The 18,839-nt window shown below is 45.0% G+C and overlaps 2 protein-coding genes across 7 annotated transcripts in view; one reads left to right on the top strand and one right to left on the bottom strand.

Moving 5' to 3' along the window:
• Window positions 1-3,116, bottom strand: part of NDUFAF1 (NADH:ubiquinone oxidoreductase complex assembly factor 1) — a 470,741-nt gene extending 467,625 nt beyond the window's left edge. For 2 of the 6 annotated variants that reach the window (XM_073608867.1, XM_073608861.1), the window contains exon 1: window positions 2,761-3,116. The gene's annotated coding sequence lies outside the window, so the exon portion shown is untranslated. The remainder of the gene's footprint in view (window positions 1-2,760) is intronic. The other 4 variants (XM_073608864.1, XM_073608866.1, XM_073608865.1 and 1 more) reach the window with 4 other exon arrangements.
• The window catches only part of RTF1 (RTF1 homolog, Paf1/RNA polymerase II complex component), a 497,066-nt gene continuing 481,147 nt past the window's right edge, over window positions 2,921-18,839 (top strand). The window contains exons 1-2 of the mRNA XM_073608860.1: window positions 2,921-3,301; window positions 6,062-6,172. Of these exons, the coding sequence (XP_073464961.1) occupies window positions 3,224-3,301; window positions 6,062-6,172 (189 nt within the window). The 5' untranslated portion in view covers window positions 2,921-3,223. The remainder of the gene's footprint in view (window positions 3,302-6,061; window positions 6,173-18,839) is intronic.

The raw sequence follows: 18,839 nt of genomic DNA, 5'->3' as shown, positions 1-18,839 counted from the left end.
ATGGGCGCGCACCAGCTGTTATCCTGAAAGACGTCATATGACGGTCCAGTCAGGATAACGGAACCACCGCCCGGCCGTCATTTTGCTATAGGCTGGGTGGAAAGTGGTTACAGTGTCACTAAACCCACATCATAAAAAACTATCAATAAATGCTGTATTACATGCTGTTCGTACTCACTCAGTCACTACGAAATTTTAGTCCGTTTTCTGCAAAAAACCTGGTTCAAAGCAAAACATGTTTGCTATCTATTTAATCAGCATAAAAGCATCTCTTATATTTTACCAAAAATGGGTTTGTGTGCACAAAAGTTAATTAAAAATATTTTTTTCCTGAAAATGGTGTTTAGCCTGAGGCTATCTGCAACCCTGCACATGCTCTCTACACCTCCACCTCTACTGCCAAGTGTATTATCAGGGCAGTTAAACGAGCAACTCTGTGTGATCCAGGCTGCTGGTTCTCTCCCCGCCCCCCTCCTGTCAGTGGGGAGACACAGGAGAGAGGACCAGAGCCATAACAGAACGTCTGCAGGCTTTGCACAGTTAGAATCGCTGCCTTCTTTTATCCTTCCCATGCCTCCTCATTGGCTGCAGTGCAGTCAAGAATTAGGAATAAGCCCCTGGTCAAACCAGTGCAACTTCAGGTACGACATGTGATTTACAAATCGTACCTGAAGTAGCATCTAATGTTTTCTATGGCAGGATCTTAAAAGGTACAATTTCAAGTAGAGTGATTTGAGTAGTAATTCATGTATTACTTTTTCAGGACTTCAGCATTTCACTGCCATACACTATATTGTAAATCATGCTGCAAAGAATACCTGTGTCTTAATCAGAACTACTTGAGGTTAAAGAAGTTAAAAAAAAATAATCCTTTGCTGGTTAAATGTTTGTTTATAACATCACTGTTCCTCAATGTGACAACAGTCCCTCTCACTTAAGTTGTATCAGATTGTTAAAAATATCACAGTAGTGCTGATGTCTAGCTTTAAATCGTACTTGGTGTGACCGCAGGCTAAAGACTGAACCTAATCGTAACTCTGCACAAGGCCCTGACCCATTTGCTAACTAAAGTGGTACCATAAACCTGTCCATTCATTTGAGTGCAATCAAAACCCAGTGTAGGATTATATTCATTCTTGCTGCATTTGAAGTTCATATATATATATATATATATATATATATATATATATATATATATATATATATATATATATATATATATATATGGTTTATTGCTTAAACTCGATAATTAATATATTGATTCTAGGTAAATGACACAGAATCGTACTGCTTCCTTTTCTACTTGAGTATACTTCTTTTTACCCTGTGTCTTAACTTGCCTGTTTAATTCTGTTTAAATTGCCATTTATGCAAATCCGTATTAAAGTGGATGTAAACTCTCACATATCCCCAGTGAAGTGAACAGCCTCAGATAGATACACAGAGATTAAACAATTCTTCCTACATACGTTTTACATGTATCTCTTCACCATTATATACTGTTTAGAAAGTGCACGTCCGGTTAGAATTTTCTCTTCCCCTGTAGGTGTGGATTATTGCTAAACACTGTAAGACAGCTGATTGGAGGAAAGGCACACACCTCCTCCCCACACATGCAGAGGTTGCCTGTGAATAATTCATCTTTGTGCTACTCTATTTATAGCAGGGGTCTCAAACTGGCGGCCCTCCAGCTGTTGCGAAACTACAAATCCCATCATGTCTCTGCCTGTGGGAGTCATGCTTGTAACTGTCAGCCTTGCAATGCCTTATGGGACTTGTAGTTTTGCAACAACTTGAGGGCCGCCAGTTTGAGACCCCTGATTTATAGCAACCTTCCTGACACACACTTCAGGCTCCCATCTCAAAGAGCTTGTCAAAGGTTATCATGCAGATAACAGAGGAATGGAGCAGGACAAAGCTACGAAACATAGTGCTTTGAAGAGATATAAAAAACCACTTCAGATATATGTGCCCAGCTTAAATTTAATGAATCGGGTTTACATCCACTTTAAGCATGTTTATCATTAATTAGGTGTGTGTGTGTTTATGGGCAATAAGCATTTGAAACTTGTGTTGTTACTTGTGCTTGCAGTGATTTTATTTAACCAGATGTGCCAGAGGAGCCGAGGTTGTTATTGGTTTTGAGGTGCAGAACAGAGAGCCCAAAAATTACCAAAGGGTGGTGCTACATGCACATTTTATAAACCACTGCCCAAATATTGTGACAAAAAGAATAAAAACACAACAACCACCATTTATTTTCTAGGACCTTTGCTTTCAGGAAATATATGTTTTGGGGTACTAAGCAACTTTCAAGTTAAAAAAAAAAAAAAAATATATATATATATATATATATATATACACATACACACACACACACACACACACACACACAGATTTTTACACGTATGAAGTGTCAGAATTAGCCACGACTCAACTGTCTATAAATAACAACTATTGCTGTGAGCGAGTCCAAATCATGCAATTTACTTGATAAATATCCCAAATATGCACATAGTCACAGATATGCATTTAAAGGACATGGTTAAACTTCAAAAACGATATGTTCAGAAATAAATACCACACGTGCCACAGTCGACATCCTTCTGGATGCAGACTGCACGCTATCGTCCCATTTCCATATAAGGACAGTTTTCAGAGTTAACAGCCCTAAAACACGTATCTTCATAAACAAATTTGCATCTTTCATCAATCTGACCTCCCAAATTTCTTCTACAATCAGCTCATTCGGTCACCTACCTGTTCTCCCACTGACTTGCTTCAATCCTGTGTATACCCCTGAAGGACCAAACAGCACTTCCGTTAGAAATTCTGACAGGTCGCCTTATCTGACTAAACAGTAGCATGAAAGCCAGGACGTCAGTCAGGCGGCTCCACACACATACGTCATTTCACCGCGACTTGTTAGAAGCGAAGCCGCGGACGTTTTGCACCGACTTTAAACAATAGGTTCGTCCCATCTAAGGGACCTGGAGAGAGCCAAAGACCGACATAATTCACTTTAGTAAATCACGTCGGTTAATAGGAAGCCTATGTCTTATCTCAAGCGCTAACCCCATTCATTGTGTCTTTTTCGTCACGGACCCGCCCTCAAGCGTCAGGGCGCCGGGGGGAAGGGCTCTGAAGACTAGGGAGCTGCGCATAGTCGCAGTGTTTGCTGCGAGAGCTGTGGTTCCGGTTGTAGGGCCTGTTTGCTGCAAACATGGTGAAGAAACGAACGAGGCGAATCGTTATCGATTCGGATACTGGAGACAGCGGCAGCGATTCGAACCTAGATCAGGTGAGAAATCCCTTTTAATACCATGCGTACAGCTAGAATGACTGTATGTTGTTCACTGGGCCTGGGCACTGATTCACACCTAATGCTCACAACACAACAGTTTATGCATGTGTGTTAACTTGTAGTACGCTGGGCGCTGCTCGGGCCCACCTGTGGAATTCCGTCTGCCCTCTCACGTACAGTGTTGCTGGCTTATGAAAGATTCTAGTACACTTTCATTGAAAAGCCTCCGTATTCAAACACCTGCTATGGACCCTACACTGATGATGGTCCCCAACTTGGTATAGGGGACCCAAGTGTGGCCCCTGACATCACTAAAGGGCCACACACAATATCCAATGCTACAGAAACGAACCTAATGCCTAAATGAACTATGCCCCTCACTAACATGTAAGGCCGCTGTATATGTGATATAAACTGTAAGTAGCTGAGGCTCTATACAGCATACCACACCGTATTCTGGGTTGGAGCCGAGACTTCCTGTCTCATACCCGAAACACAGTCAATAGGGCTGCAACTAACGATTATTTTCATAATCGATTAGTTGGACGATTATTGTTTGGATTAATCGATTATTCGGTTAATAACCTTAAAAAAAGTGTGGTGTATAATTTAATGTGTAAGTTTTTTTAAAAAAAGGTAATTTTATTCTTAAATATCTCTATGCAGTGGTAAATATAAATAACCAACTATATGGTTAGGGAGCAAAATATCAAATCCACTCTGAGCATAACAGACAGAAGAGATAAACTGTATATACTATTAGAGGCGATATACTGTATATACTATTAAAGGGTGAATCTGGTAAATATCATCACTTAGTGATCAAATGTTTTTATTAAAAACAAAAACAATGTCTTCCTTCAAAAAAAATGTCATTTTAAGAATGTTCGTTCTTTCATTCAGTGAATGTACAAAGATTTTTCGTCTGAATATTCTCGTCTGAAAATTGATCCGTGTGGCCAGCATAAGGCTCAGTACACACCTGTGCAGATTCTGCAGTGCTTTTTGCTGTGCGTTTTGATTTTTGTGCACGTGATTTTGCTGTGATTTGCGTTTTTGTATTTTTTTGGCCAATTTGTTGTTGGGCAGATTAAAAAAACACAAATTGCTGCAAAAACGACATGCTTTTCTGCAGCTTTTCTATTGAAGTATATTGAACCAAAAAAGCACAGTTTGGCATGAACATGTCCCATAGGAAACCATGTGAATTAACTGTAGTGCGTTCTGCAAAAAGCACCAAAAAACACATAGATGTGAACCAGATCTAAGACGTTTAGTAACATAATGGGGTGAAAAAAACTAAAAGTACCAAAAAAAGCAGATAATCACTACTGTAAGGGGTTATTTTTTTTTTTTTTTTTTTTTTTGTGTAGAACTGTGAAAGTAATATTTACAGTAACAATTATTTGCTCTTGTTGTACTATAAGGGGCTCATTTTAGGGTTTTTTTTTTTTTTTTTTTCTTTTACCCCATTATGTTACTGGCCGATTAATCGATTATGAAAATAGTAATCGATTAGTTGCCGATTAATCGATTAGTTGTTTCAGCCCTACAGTCAAATCTATCTGATCAGCTCTCAGCCATTCAGAGAAAGTGATGTATTTTAGCAATGAATTCAAAGCTTCCTCTGGCTGAGTCAGAGGTTGTGATATCATCAGTCCGCCTCTCTAACTCAGCCATTCTGAGGAATCTTTGTATTAGGGATGCACCGAAATTTCGGCCGCCGAAACATATCGGGCGAAAACTGCCTTTTCTGCAATTTTCCAAAAGAGAATTCTTGCTGATTATGGCGCTGAAAATGGGGCGGGTACCGCCCCTGGTGCTGCCCAGTACAGGGGTGTCGTTCTGGAGCGCCCCCGTCCAGTCCTCTCCTTTCTCTTCTCTCCTCCCCTCCCTCCTCGAAGAGGCTGCTGAAAGGCAGAAAGCAAAACTGTGCTCTATGGAGGAAAGCTGTCAGCACACCGCGATAAGGAGCGACTTGTCTGTATGATCAGCGGGAGGAGCATTATCAGTGTGCAGCGCCGCAGGGGTCAAGAGTGCAGCACTTGTTGTTTGACATGCTGTTAGAAACAGTGAGCCCGCTCAGTGAAGCTTGCGTCAAACAAGAAGTCCTGCACTCTTAACCCCCACGCTGCACACTGATAATGCTCCTCCCGCTGATCATACCGACAAGCCGCTCCTTAACGAGTTGTGCTGACAGCTTTCCTCCATAGATAGAGGACTGTTCTTGGCTTTGCCTTGCTACTACTGCCCTGTCCTGATCCTTTCTGACATACTAAGGCAGGCTGCATGATGGGCACTGGTGAGGCACAGGCAGGCTGCATTTGATGGACACTGGTGAGGCTGCATTGATCGCCTGTACCACGTCTGCAGTCATTCTGACCATCTCCTGTACCACGTCTGCAGTCATTCTGACCATCTCCTGTCCTGCAGTGGAAATCTCCACCATTTTAAACTCTCAGCAATGGAGAAACTGTGCAGTTCATCACTGACCGTGGTATATAGTAACAGTATGTTAATGTAAAAAGATGTATAAGCTGTGGTGCAGGTGAACTATTTTCATGTTACTGAGTTTAGTAACACCTTACCGAACAACTAAATTAAAAATGAACTACAGGGCCTTAAATTGGATGTGTAGGGATTCATTTTTGAGAATAAGGGCATTGTTTGGTGTCCCATTTTAAATTGTGAATATAACACTCAGCATGTATTCACGTCGTACTAAGCGTGTTTTTTTTTTTTTTCTCCTATATATAGGAACTGCTTACACTGGCCAAGCGTAAAAGGGGTAGTTCAGAGGAGAAGGAACTACCAGTGAGCAAACCAGCAGCATCTTCTGATTCTGAAACCTCAGATAGCGGGGATGAGGTCTGTATATATAAAAAAAAGTTTTTCTTACAAAGTTTTTTTTATTGTTTTCAGTACAGAGAGCATAGCAAAATTAGTAGGGTGACCTGAGATACAAAGTCAACTTCAATAGAGACAATAATAGAATAAACAAACTGGGTATTAAACCGATAACAAACATTGACTTAGGCGTTAGGAGACCTGGGGGGGGGGGGTGTATGAATTCCACCCACTGCACCCCCAAGGGAAACAACTTTCTGTGAGGGGTGGGAAGGGACCCCCAGCCCGCCCCTCTTGGAAGTGCCCATTGTGGATATAGAAAGATTACTTTGTCAATACCTCAGAGACAATTAGTAAAATGCGATGAGAGACGAAAGGCGGATACATTTTAAATGTAATTTGTTATTTTTTTTTTTTTTTTTAACTTGACAAATAATTATGATGAAAATAAGTCTCTTGGGAAAAAATGTCACCATCAGAGGTCAGAAACCATGCTACAACATGGGGTAAAATCCAGGATGAGTGAAAGAAAGGGAGAGCAAGCTTGAGAAAAGTAGGGAAAACAGAGGAGAATCAGGCAAGTAAAGGCTCAGCCACCAGAGCTCCAATGTTGCTATTTAGGAATGGGTTGAACCAGGGAATGGCTGTTTGCCTACAATACAAGCCCAGGTTTCCCAGGTCTCCTCAAATTGTTTAGAGGTATTCAGCAAGGAGCCCACCAGTTTCTCTTGTGATATAATCCAGAAAATCTTACTCTTGGCCTGGTGGGAGACCTTGGGGAGTTTCCAGGCTTTAGCGATGGAAAGCTTGGCACCCAGGAGAATAAAGTGAGTTTTTGAGTATATTTCTGTACTTTTGGGATGCAAAGATTTAGGAGGGCAACTGAAGGAGACTTAGGAACCGAGCACTAAGTCACTTTGTGTACAGTGGAACCTCGGATTATAAGCATAATCCGTTCCAGGAGTATGTTTTGTAATCCAAAGTACTCGCATATCAAAGCGAGTTTTCCCATTGAAGTCAATGTAAACGAAAATAATTTGTTCTGCATTGACTTCAATGGGATGCAATACCGCATGCGGCTGGGGGGGGTACGGAGAGCCTCGGAAATGGCCCAAAAGGCCCGAGGACACTTCGGCTGACCTCGGAAAGACTTCCTACCTGAGATTTGCCGAGGTCAGCCGTGCTGTACTCGGGCCTTTCCGTGCATTTCCGAACGGGACGTTCGGCTCTGCTCGGCTCCGGCGCCCCCCCCCCCCCCACTTCAGGCCAAAAGCGGTACTGCACACCGATTTGGCCTGAATTGTGCTACTTTTGCGAGACAACACTCGCAAACCGAGTTACAATTCTTATAAATACAGTGCTCGTATTGCGAAACGCTCGTTAACTCGCAATCCGAGGTTCCACTGTATTTGGAAAATTAAGTTCCAAAATCTTCTAATTTTGGGACAATGCCACCATATGTGCAACATAGAGTCCATCATCTGACAACCTCGGAAACATGGGAGGGACACTGAGGGGAAGATACTGGAGAGTCTTGTTGGAGTCATATACCATCTAGTGAGGACCTTCAGGCTGGCTTCCATTAGAGAAGTGTTTTATACCTTTTTTTTTTTTTTTTTATATGATCTTGAGAATGCTCTATGCCAAACATCCAGGTCCCAGTGTTCCTGAAGGTAATTTTCCCAAGCTAGCATGTAAGGTGATTTAGATTGGGTTTGAGCAAGCGGCAAGTAAATTATAGATATACCTCCCCTCTGCTCCAATGCCTGACCACACTTTTGTTTGTATAGTGTAAATTGAGAGGTTTGGTTATCCAGATAGTGTAGAAAATGTGCTATTTGCCAAAATCTGGAACATTCAGTTTGCCGATACAGTAGCTGAGCAAGATGGGGCGCGCAGAGGTAAAAAAAAGTGTCCGATTTCAGTACGTTCCTTTATCCAACCTCCATCCAACCCTAATTCCCGTCCCCAGGCATAAGTTTGGATTATAAAAAAATGTGAGCTAGTGGATTGCTATTCGATACCAGAGATTTAAGCCGTTTGAGCTTGTCCCATAAGGCCATTGAGTGAGAAAGTGTAGGAGATCAGGTAGGGGGCGATTCGAGGATGAACACCATAATAGGTAGTCCAGGGTATGCACAGATACCGCTGTCTTTCCATATTGACCCAGTCTGCTTTATCTACCCTAGAGTATACTGTGGATAGCTAAGCTAATCTTGCAGCTTGGTAATTCGGCATACCAAAGAAGGTTTGGCAGGCCTGGGCCTCCTTTAGTTCTCAGACTGAATAGGGTGTGTTGTGAGAAACGATAACCTGACTTGCCCCAGACAAATTTTGACAATTTTGCTTTGTAAAGAGTGTAGATTTTCTTTCTTGATTAGAACTGGGAGGGAGCAAAAAAGGTATCAAAGCCTCGGATTTTGCCCGTGGTATTTTTTTTTTTTTTTTTGCTTTATAGATGTATATTTGTAGAAAAGATGTGCTTATAATGAAGAGGACTTCATTGGTGCTGTTACATTTAATTTTGTCGATTTTATTACCGGTAAAAATGTACTGTCATAATGATAGTGGAACACTTAATGTGGTTGTAAAGGCTCAAGGTTTTTTACCTTCAGGTAACAAAATCTGTGTGCATCAGCTGCCCCCAAACCCCCCTTCCAATACTTGAGCTCAATCTTTCACCGGGCTCAGGAGCTGGGCCTCTCCCTCCCTCATTGCTGTCAGTCAAAACCAGTGAGTCAATGGAGGGAGAAGGGGGCTGAGTCGCGGCTCTGGTCATGAATAGACACACAGAGCAGTGGCTTGGGAGCATGCAATAGGTGCTCCTATTGCAAGCTGTTTGCCTTGGAAGGGCCAGGAGTGCCTGATATGGGGGATCCGATAAGAGGCGGATCGGGGATGCTCTGTGCAAAGCCACTGCACAGAACAGGTAAGTATAACATGTTTTTTGAGGTGTGTGTCTATATAGATAATAAAGAGAAAAACACATGTGGGAGAGACGCATGCGCTGCACACCCCAAAACAATAATGGTAAAAAATGGACAGTTTCCCCGGTGGGGCTTTAGACAGCAATATCTTGAAATCCAGAATAATAAAAAAATGTGTAACCAGTAAGTGCTTTTATTGAACCATGAACAATAGTAATGTTATAATTCAATTGGCATTACAACATAGAGCGCTGGCCAAGTAGTACAATACATATTCCACAATATAAAGTCGACACATCTTTACACAAAATTAAATACAGTCATACATTTCCGGGCTGTTGACGGTATAAATCCCCGACGCGTTTCGACCTGTGTACGGTCATCATCAGGGGGATAGTTGGTTCTATAAAATACATTGAATATCTTCAAAATTTAAGAACATGTCATCATAAATCTCATTGTAAGGTTAAAAATGGTAGTATATTTACCGCTGAAAAGTAGAGGGAATAATCCTTTGGCCAGTAAAAAACGTAAATGGATCTGGGGGGCCCCCATATTCGCCCCTGTCTCCCCAGAGCGCATGAGTCCAGCCCAAGGGGCTTGCAAGGAGCCACATAGACGCCCTCCAGGGGAAGGAGAAGTCAGCACCTGCGACAAATACCCAATAAGTCAAAATGATTCTCAGCACATTGGCAAGAGTATGAAGTGTATGGGCTAACTGCAATCCTAGTGATCAATATATATTGATCTGGTGTCCTAGGGTTTCATGATTGTAATTAATTATATAGAAGGTGGCAAAACCATAAAAGAAATGGTTGTATAGTTATAGGGTTGTTTGAGTGGTGTGGTGTGTAAACACAGGTGAGTGGGAAGTGATATGTGGTACTAGGAATATGAAAAACCCTTTTGAGTGATAAAGTAAAATTGGATGGATGGGCAGCACAATGCTGACTACAGTGCCATGTCCAGGTGAATGAAATAGTGTGTAGTGTCAGCCAACACATGGTGGAATAAAAGTGAAAAACAAGTCAAAAGGAAAGTGTGTGAATGAATAAAACCAAATGAAACAATCAAAAACATGTGTGAAAGATCTAAGCTGATTATAGGAATAGGAGTATGAGTGTAGTGTTGTGATATTAGAGGAGTAGGAATATATGTATAGTATAATAATTTACCTTGTGCCACAGTGTGGCTGATGTAGTATGGTAAAGTTTGACTTGTATGAACCAAATTGCAATGAAGCAAAAAAGGTAAAAAGCTGGAGCCAAAAAAGGATTTGTGCAGTGCCATCCATTACGGTCTGCGTGGAGTCATAGTAAGACTCACAGGCAGCCGATCATGGATATATGCCTAAAGTAGGCAATTAATTGAGTAGGCACAGGTGCTGATCTCCTCCCCCCCAGAGTGAGCAGCCCACATGTGGCTCCCCCGGCATCCCTGTAGGCGGGAAAAAAAAAAAAAAAAAAAAAAAACCCCGGCAGCTGCCGTCAACTCCGCCGCAAACCGCGAGATGTCGCGGCGCCGTGCACACGCCAAAGTAACTCGCACATGCGCACCTCGCCGCGGCTCATCCGGAGGTGAACAAGGGATGCCGCCGGCAGAGTGAAGCTCACGTCGGCGGACGATGGATACAAACGTCCGTCAATCAGAGCATGGGGGGGAGAGCTCAGATCCTGGATCACCCCCACATTCTCACCCTGCCGGGAAGCCTTCAGTTAGACCAGGACTCACCCCCATGAAGCCGACAGGGGCGGCAGAGGTCCACCATGATCCATGACGGCCATAATCTAAAGTGCATATGTAAATGCAGTAGGCACTAAATTGTAGATGATGAGATAATCATTGAATTTATGCAGGAGCTGAGTGGTAGCTCACTGACCCTGGATCCTAACATGTATATTTACAGAACAGGTGTTAGTTAAACATCTGATATACTGCAGTACAGGAGTCTAAAATAGATCTATCCTGATGCATGAGGTGGGGAAAGATACAGTTACGATCTACTCCCCCATTTTGGGGGGCGTTTCCTCCGCAAGAGGCAAACAAAGTGTCACCCCCAAAATGTGTATCGTATCAAAAGAGGTTTTAGACATGTGAGGGTTAGAAGGGCCGTATGAGCAACACAAAACTCCTGCCATGTCTCTCATGTGTCATAGGGGAGAGGGGCTTTCACCGGGCTCGGGAGCTGGGCCTCTCCCTCCCTCATTGCTGTCAGTCAAAACCAGTGAGTCAATGGAGGGAGAAGGGAGCTGAGTCGCGGCTCTGGTCATGAATAGACACACAGAGCAGTGGCTTGGGAGCATGCAATAGGTGCTCCTATTGCAAGCTGTTTGCCTTGGAAGGGCCAGGAGTGCCTGATATGGGGGATCCGATAAGAGGCGGATCGGGGATGCTCTGTGCAAAGCCACTGCACAGAACAGGTAAGTATAACATGTTTTTTGAGGTGTGTGTCTATATAGATATACACACATATACAATACCTCACAAAAGTGAGTACACCCCTCACATTTCTTTATCGTACATCATGGAACACAGAGCCACAGTAATTACTAGAGGTCGACCGATATGGGGTTTTCTCTGGCCGATGCCGATATTTAGAAATCACGGTGGCCGATGGCCGATATATTTGGCCGATTTTTTTTTTTTTTTCCCTTCATCTCATAAAATCTAACAGTTAGACCCCTTTCACACTGAGGCATTTTTCAGGCGCTTTTGGGCTAAAAAGAGCGCCTGTAAAGTGCCTGTAAAACGGCTTCCCTGCAGTCTCAGTGTGATATCCTGAGTGCTGTCACACTTAGGCGATGCGCTGGCAGGATGTAAAAAAAAGTCCTGCGAGCAGCATCTTTGGAGCGGTGTATACCGCTCCTCCACCACTCCTGCCCATTGAAATGAATGCGCACCACTGCCGAAGCGCCTGCAAAGCGTTTTGGCAGCGGCGCTTCAGGGGCGCACTTAACCCCTTCCTCGGCCGCTAGCTGGGTTATAAGCGCCCCGCTAGCAGCCGAATAGCACCTCTAAAATGACGGTAAAGCGCCGCTAAAGCTAGCAGCGTTTTACCATCAACTCCTGCCCGCTCCAGTGTGAAAGCAGCCTTAAGTAATAGGTGATACAGAAAAATTTTTACATTTAAACATTAAACAAAACAAACCTCCGATCAGTTCACTTGTATGTATAATTTAGAAAAAAAAAAAAACTATCTTCTTAAATATTAAATACACAAAAACAGGTAATCAAAACTTTTGGACGAAAAAAATGGGCTAACTTTACTGCTTAGGCCCCTTTCACACATGCGGACAGTATGTCCGTATTTCATCCATCCGTTTTCGGATGAAATACGGACATACATGCATCCCTATGGGATAGCGGGTGTCAGCGGATGTACATCCGCTAACACCCGATGTCGTCCGCCTCCGCTCTCGTCCGATTCTGCGGACGGAAGAAAATCCTATTTTTCTATCCGTCTGCAGAGCGGATCGGAGGAACACGGACAGACGGTCCGTGTTCCTCCGATCCCCCATAGGGGAGAGCGGAGATCTGACACGGCGGTCCCTGCACAGTGTGCGGGTCCCGCCCTGTCAGCTGCCTGCTCAGCTGGGGAAAGCGGAGCGATCCCCGCTGAGCAGCGGATAAACACGGGGCGGATCAACACGGATCCGTCCCGTGTGAAAGGGGCCTTAGTTTTTTTTTTTAAATTCATTACTGTATTTTTTTTTTTTTAAAATTGCGTTTGAAAGACCGCTGCGCAAATACCGTGTGACGTAAAATATTGCAACAACCACCATTTTATTCCCTAGGGCCTCTGCTAAAAAAAATATATATATATAAATGTTTGGGGGTTCTAAGGAATTTTCTAGCAGAAAATACAGGATTTTTACTTGTAAGCAACAAGTGTCAGAAAAGATTTAGTCTTTAAATGGTTAAACTGAAAGCTTCTACGCGGAGTTCAGTCTATTGATAAAAAGAACTTGAAAAGGTACAAATGTATCTTCTTATCAGACTTGGCAGGCTGCCCAGAGGAGGAGAGAATCCTCTCCACAGGCAACTTGCATTGACTTCTATTACAGAAGTCATTTGCAAGTCACGGCTGAAGTTACAATCGGCCTTTTTTATCAGCACAATCGGCCGATGCCGATTAAGTAAAAAACGCCAAATATCGGCCGATATATCGGTCGACCTCTAGTAATTACTGTATGGGTTATATAGGCACCTTTTTAGGTGATGGACACTGGCACACCCTAGACAGGAATTTTAGTGCCCTATATAACCCATCCCCTTACTGGGAGTACCTCAGTTTTTTTTGTCAGTGTCTTAGGTGTTGGTCACGAGTAAAGATGTGCTAGGCTGAGCTCCACTGGAATATACCTTTGCTGGGGCCAGCTATGCAACCGGATCCGTTCAAAGTGTCTTTTCAGGCCAAATTGAATGGTACCTCGGCCTCGTGTCGGAAGAAACAAGGTTTTGCCTGTAACGCTTCTCTTTTTAGAGAGCTGGACCCCGGGATCCAGTGCTTGGATTTTTCAGCCATATTTCCTGGCTGGGTGCTTTACGGGTCCAGGAGTGTGGATCCCCCGATTTAAAAGGGGCCCCGGTTCCTGAAGATTTTTTTAAACGGAGCCCACTGTGAGTGGTGAAGATTGGGTCTGTCTGGTTTACCACAGAACACTGCAGTTGGATAAGGTAAGTGGAGATTCCTAAGTCTTATGGGTTTTCTCCTTTAAGTAAAATGTTGTCATGCCTAAAGTTGCCACCGGGGGCTGTCAAGAGCATGTACCTGATTCCATGCTTGTAAGTCTTGCTCTGTGTCATTTCAAGCAGCACGCTTCCTCTAGCCCAAGCTCAGGTAAGATGTTGGAAAGGGGGGCTTTTTCTTGTGAAATCCCCCACCTTGACAGGTATTTCTTCTCTCCAGGAGGCGTGGGAGCAGGGGTCAGTCAGTGGTATGTCGTGCCGTCACCACCATAGTACGGCGGTTTTCTCCAGCAGCTCTCCTCCACCCCAGCCCCCCCTGCATGCCGGTCCGGTCGGATCGGAGCCCCGCTCGTGCGGGAAAGCAGTCCTTTTTTTTTTTTTCTCTTATCTTCGAGGACAGCCTCTGAGACATAGGGCTCCTCCCTCCGGGACAGGAAACACATTCACCCAAATGGTTAAAAGGAGGTCCTCCAGGCCTTCCCCTTCAGTTTTGTGTTTCCTGACGGACAGGAAGGAAGCATATGAGGAACCTGGGGAGCTCTATGTCCCAGGACTATCCTGGATGAGCTTCTGGATACCTCTCCTCTGCCCAAAGCGCCCCTCTGTCTAAGCGCAGTGAAGAGGGGGGCTACTAGCACACTGCTGCCAAAGGACTCGGAGAGAGTCGCCCCCTGTAGAGTGGCGGGTCCCTACCTCTATTTCGCCGTGCACATCCTACTCTCTGTTCTCTGTTACAGGCAGCGTCCATCGCAGGGGTGCATGTTACCCGACTCTTCTGGGTATATGAATGTGGCGGAGGAGGGACATCTGCGTTCCAACGAACGGAAGTGATACAGCTTCCGGCGGAGCCGCGTCATCAGAGTGCCATGAGACGAAGGTTCCGGTCTCCAGGCGCAGCGTGTGGCTTGTTGGGCGTTCGGTGCTCGTGTGGATCCAGCAGAGGCTGTGACAACACTGAGGAGCCATGGAGAGCACTGCAGCAGTTAAGGCGGTCGACTCCGGTTCTTCTGGCATGGCACCTCTCAAAGTAAGCGTGGTGAGGGCAACCATAGCTTACTCTGGGAGGGGATTAGGGTCCTTGTGACCTTGTGAGTTCTTCCCTGGGTGGAGAACCACAGGTGAAGGGCTGGGCACTTCTCTCCTTCCCCCTGAGCACAGCGGTGGTGGGGTTTAGGACAGGCTCTCGTGGGATGTTTTCTGTCTTTTCTTTGGTTTTCATGGTAAAACACAAGACAGGTCCTAGATGCAGCCTCCCTGGAGAAAGTGCCGTTTGTGGGACAAAACTAGGCTCCAATTGGGAGAAACCTCTTTGTCCAGAATGTGTCAGCAGGACACATTCTGGACATGACGGAGTGTCAAAAAATGCTTATGTCTGTGAAAGACAAAATTGCATCCACTTTCAAATCATTTAAAGGCATGATGAATAGGATGCAGGGTCCCTTGGTGCCCATTTCTAGAACTGCAAGTTTGCCCTCCCTATCCGAACCTAGTCAGGGGGATACGGAAGATAGGGAGAGGGAACCCAGATTGCTTGCCTCTTCTCAAGTGGACTCGGGGTCTGATTCTGAAGAAGAGGAAGATTGCTCCAGAGGGTCCAGGTACAGATTGTGGGGGACTTACTTAAGGCGATCTATGACACCTTAGAGATCAGAGAGGAGTCTGTACAATTTTCTAAGCACGACCTTATGTATCAGGGGTCTCTGCACAGAAATCCAGAGTTTTTCCTGTGCATAAATCTCTAGTGGAAGTAATCTTGCTGGAGTGGGAGCACCCTGAGAGAAGACCGTTCTCAGGCAGTCTTAAACGTAGATTTCCCTTTGAAAAGGACACAGCCCATCCTTAGAACAAGGTTCCTAAACTGGATGCACCGCTGGCGAAGGTTTCCAAAAAGATGGATTTGGCCTTCGATGACCTGGCATCCCTTAAGGACCCTATGGACAAAAGGGGTGATGTGCTGCTAAAAAGGGCTTGGGATGCCTCCTCTATTGGGCTTAAACTAGCCCTTGCAGCTACCTGTGTTGTTAGAAATTTAGAGTGCTGGTTAACCCAGTTACAGTCTCACATTTCTGCAGGCACGTCCCGACAACAGCTGCTAAAATCTTTTCCTTTATTATTTAAAGCAGTTGGGTTCTTAGCTGACGCTTCTGCGGAATCCGTAAAACTAGCGGCCGGGTCTGCAGTTTTGGTAAATGCCGCAAGAAGGGCCGTATGGTTGAAAGCTTGGTCGGGGGATGCAGCATCAAAGCTCAGGCTTTTTGGATTGCCTTTTTCAGGCGATCACCTCTTTGGACCTGGGCTTCAGGAGGCCTTAGTACGTACCCAGGACAAAAAAAAGTCTTTCCCAGAGAAAAAGAAGAAACCTGAGGGTAGACTTTTTTTTTTTTTCGAGGTTTCAGGCAATAGACCCAACAGGAGAGAGAGGGTTGTCCTAAAAAACACTGGACGGGTCACAAGGGATGTGGCAGAGGAGGAATATTATTCAATCCTCCTCAAACCACCCCAAAGCCCCAATAACTCGTGTGATCCAGTGGGAGAAAGGTTGGGGGACTTCCTCCCGCAATGGGCCAACGCAACTTCAAGCCCGTTTATATTGAACTTAATAGAAGACGGCTACAAGTTGGAGTTCAGTGTCATTCCTCCACCTACTTTTTTAGTGACCCAGTTACCCAGAGATCGGGAGAAAGCAGGAGCTCTGAGTTTACTGTTGGGAGAGTTGTTGGATCAACGGGTCATCAGCCCAGTACCTCACGGGGAACACGGACAGGGGGGTATATTCCCATGTGTTCGTAGTCCGAAAGCCATCAGGCAAGTTCAGGTTGATTCTAAATCTCCGGCCCCTGAACAGGTTTATCAGGTACAAGCGTTTCAGGATGGAGTCTATCTTCACGGTAACAAGTCTCCTGTTTCCCGATTTGCTATATGGCGACGATTGACCTCAGGAATGCATATTTGCATGTGCCGATACATCGGGAATTCCAGAAATTCCTCAGACTGGCAGTCAGGGTGAATTTGGAAGTTCACTACCTCCAATTCAGGGCACTTCGGTTTGGACTGGCTTCTTCTCCGAGGATCTTCACGAAGGTCCTGGCAGAGGCCCTAGCCCCGCTGCGTGTCAGGGCAATTAGTGATCCCCTATCTGGACAATCTTCTGTTTATCGCCCAGTCTTACCAGCAGCTAGAAGAAAACCTACAGGAGGCACAAAGTTTCCTGTGTTCTCTTGGTTGGTTGATCAATCACGACAAGTCTCATCTGATCCCAACCCAGGAAGTTCTATACCTGGGATACAGAATTTCTTCAGTAGAGAGGAAGGTCTTTCGGTCTAGCGGCAACGCAGCTTCAGACCAATCAGGAAGCCCAGGTCAGAGATGTCATGAGAGTGATAGGTTTAATGATGGCCTGTTTTCAAGCAGTCCTTTGGGCAAGGTTCCACCAGCAGTGCTGGGATGGCAGCCAGCAGGGTTTGGATCAACCCATTCCTATTTCCACCATGGTCAAAAGGACACTGTGTTGGTGGCGAACCAATCACAAGCTGAACAGGGGTCTGTTGTGGTCCAGACCAGAAGTTCTACTGGTAACGGACGCCAGCTCTTTCGGCTGGGGTGCACACTTGGAAAGGGATCTGGCTCAAGGATCCTGGTCTCAAGTGGAAGCCAGATGGACCTCAAATCAGAGGGAGCTACTAGCAGCCAGGGCGATAGAAGCCTTCCAGCAAAAGATAAAGGGACAGCATCTTCAAGTAAGGCCAGACAATGCGGCCACAGTCGCATACATAAACAAGCAGGGAGGGACCAGGAGCCCTGCACTGCAGATGATAGCAGGTGAAATTTTCGCTTGGGCCGAATCAAATTTGGCTTCTCTCTCAGCAGTACAAGGTAAAGGGGACTCAGAACTCTCTGGTGGACTTTCTCAGTCCTCAGCGAGTGAAGTAGGACGAATGGTCACTCAACCAGGAGGTGTTCGTGCAGGTTGTGAAGGCCTGGGGAATACCAGAGGTGGATCTGTTTGCCTCGGGAGAATAACAAGAAAGTTGCTCAGTTCTTCTCCCTGCACTCGCTGGATCAAGCCAGTGGGGTGGATGCCTTCGCCAATGCTTGACACTCCCATCTTTGCTATGCCTTCCCCCCAGTAAGGCTAGTTGCGGCGGCCCTTCAAAAGTTTCTGACCCAGGAAACGGATCTCATTTTGAGCCCCGTTTTGGCCAAGGAGGGTCTTGTTTGCAGTCCTAAAGAGATTGGCCATATATCCTCCGATTCCTCTTCCAATGAGGGAGGATCTGATTACACAGGGTCCTATCCGGCATCCTCAGATAGAGACCCTCAAGCTTACAGCGTGATAGGACCCTCTTGCAATGTCGTAAACCAGTAACCAGGGCCATCTACGCCAAGGTCTGGAAGAGGTTCAATTCCTGGTTAGCGAAACAGGGGCAGGAAGAACAAGAAATCCCAGCAGTGTTGGACTTTTTCCAGGCAGAAGTGGAATTGGGTCTCTCTATCAGTACCATGAAGGTACAGGCAGCCTTGAGCGTTTTTCTCCAGGTCTCCCTGCAGCAAGATCGTTTTGTAAAGAGTTACTTTAAAGCTCTCTCCAAGTCCAGGCCAGTGAAGGTCAGAGCCTGTCCCTCATGGGATTTATCTTTGGTACTCCAGGCCCTTAAAAAGTATCCCTTCGAACCTCTGGAAAAATCTGATGTTAAGTGGGTGGTTCTAAAGACAGCTTTTCTGATTGCAATCACCTCAGCCAGAAGAGTGAGTGAGTTGCAGGCGCTCTCGATTAGAGAGCCATTTTTGTTGATTTTGGAGGATAGGGTTGTGCTTAAAACAGATCCTAAATTCCTCCTCAAAGTGTCCTCTACTTTTCATAGAACTGAGGACATTATCCAGCCAACGTTTTTATTCCTCAGAAGTTGATGAGGAAGGAGAACTAAGTTTAGTTGACGTCAGGCATAGCCTTTTAGTTTATTTAGATATCAGCAAAGACTTCAGGAAGACAGAATCTTTGTCAATTTTGCGGGGTCACGCAAGGGCTTCAAAGCATCAAAATCCACCATTGCTAGATGGATAAGGATGACAGT

This window comes from Aquarana catesbeiana, linkage group LG13 (genome assembly GCF_042186555.1).
Source record: "Aquarana catesbeiana isolate 2022-GZ linkage group LG13, ASM4218655v1, whole genome shotgun sequence".
NCBI lineage: Eukaryota > Metazoa > Chordata > Amphibia > Anura > Ranidae > Aquarana > Aquarana catesbeiana.
Note: the sequence above shows the minus strand (reverse complement) of the source record. Positions and strands in the feature narration are given on the sequence as shown.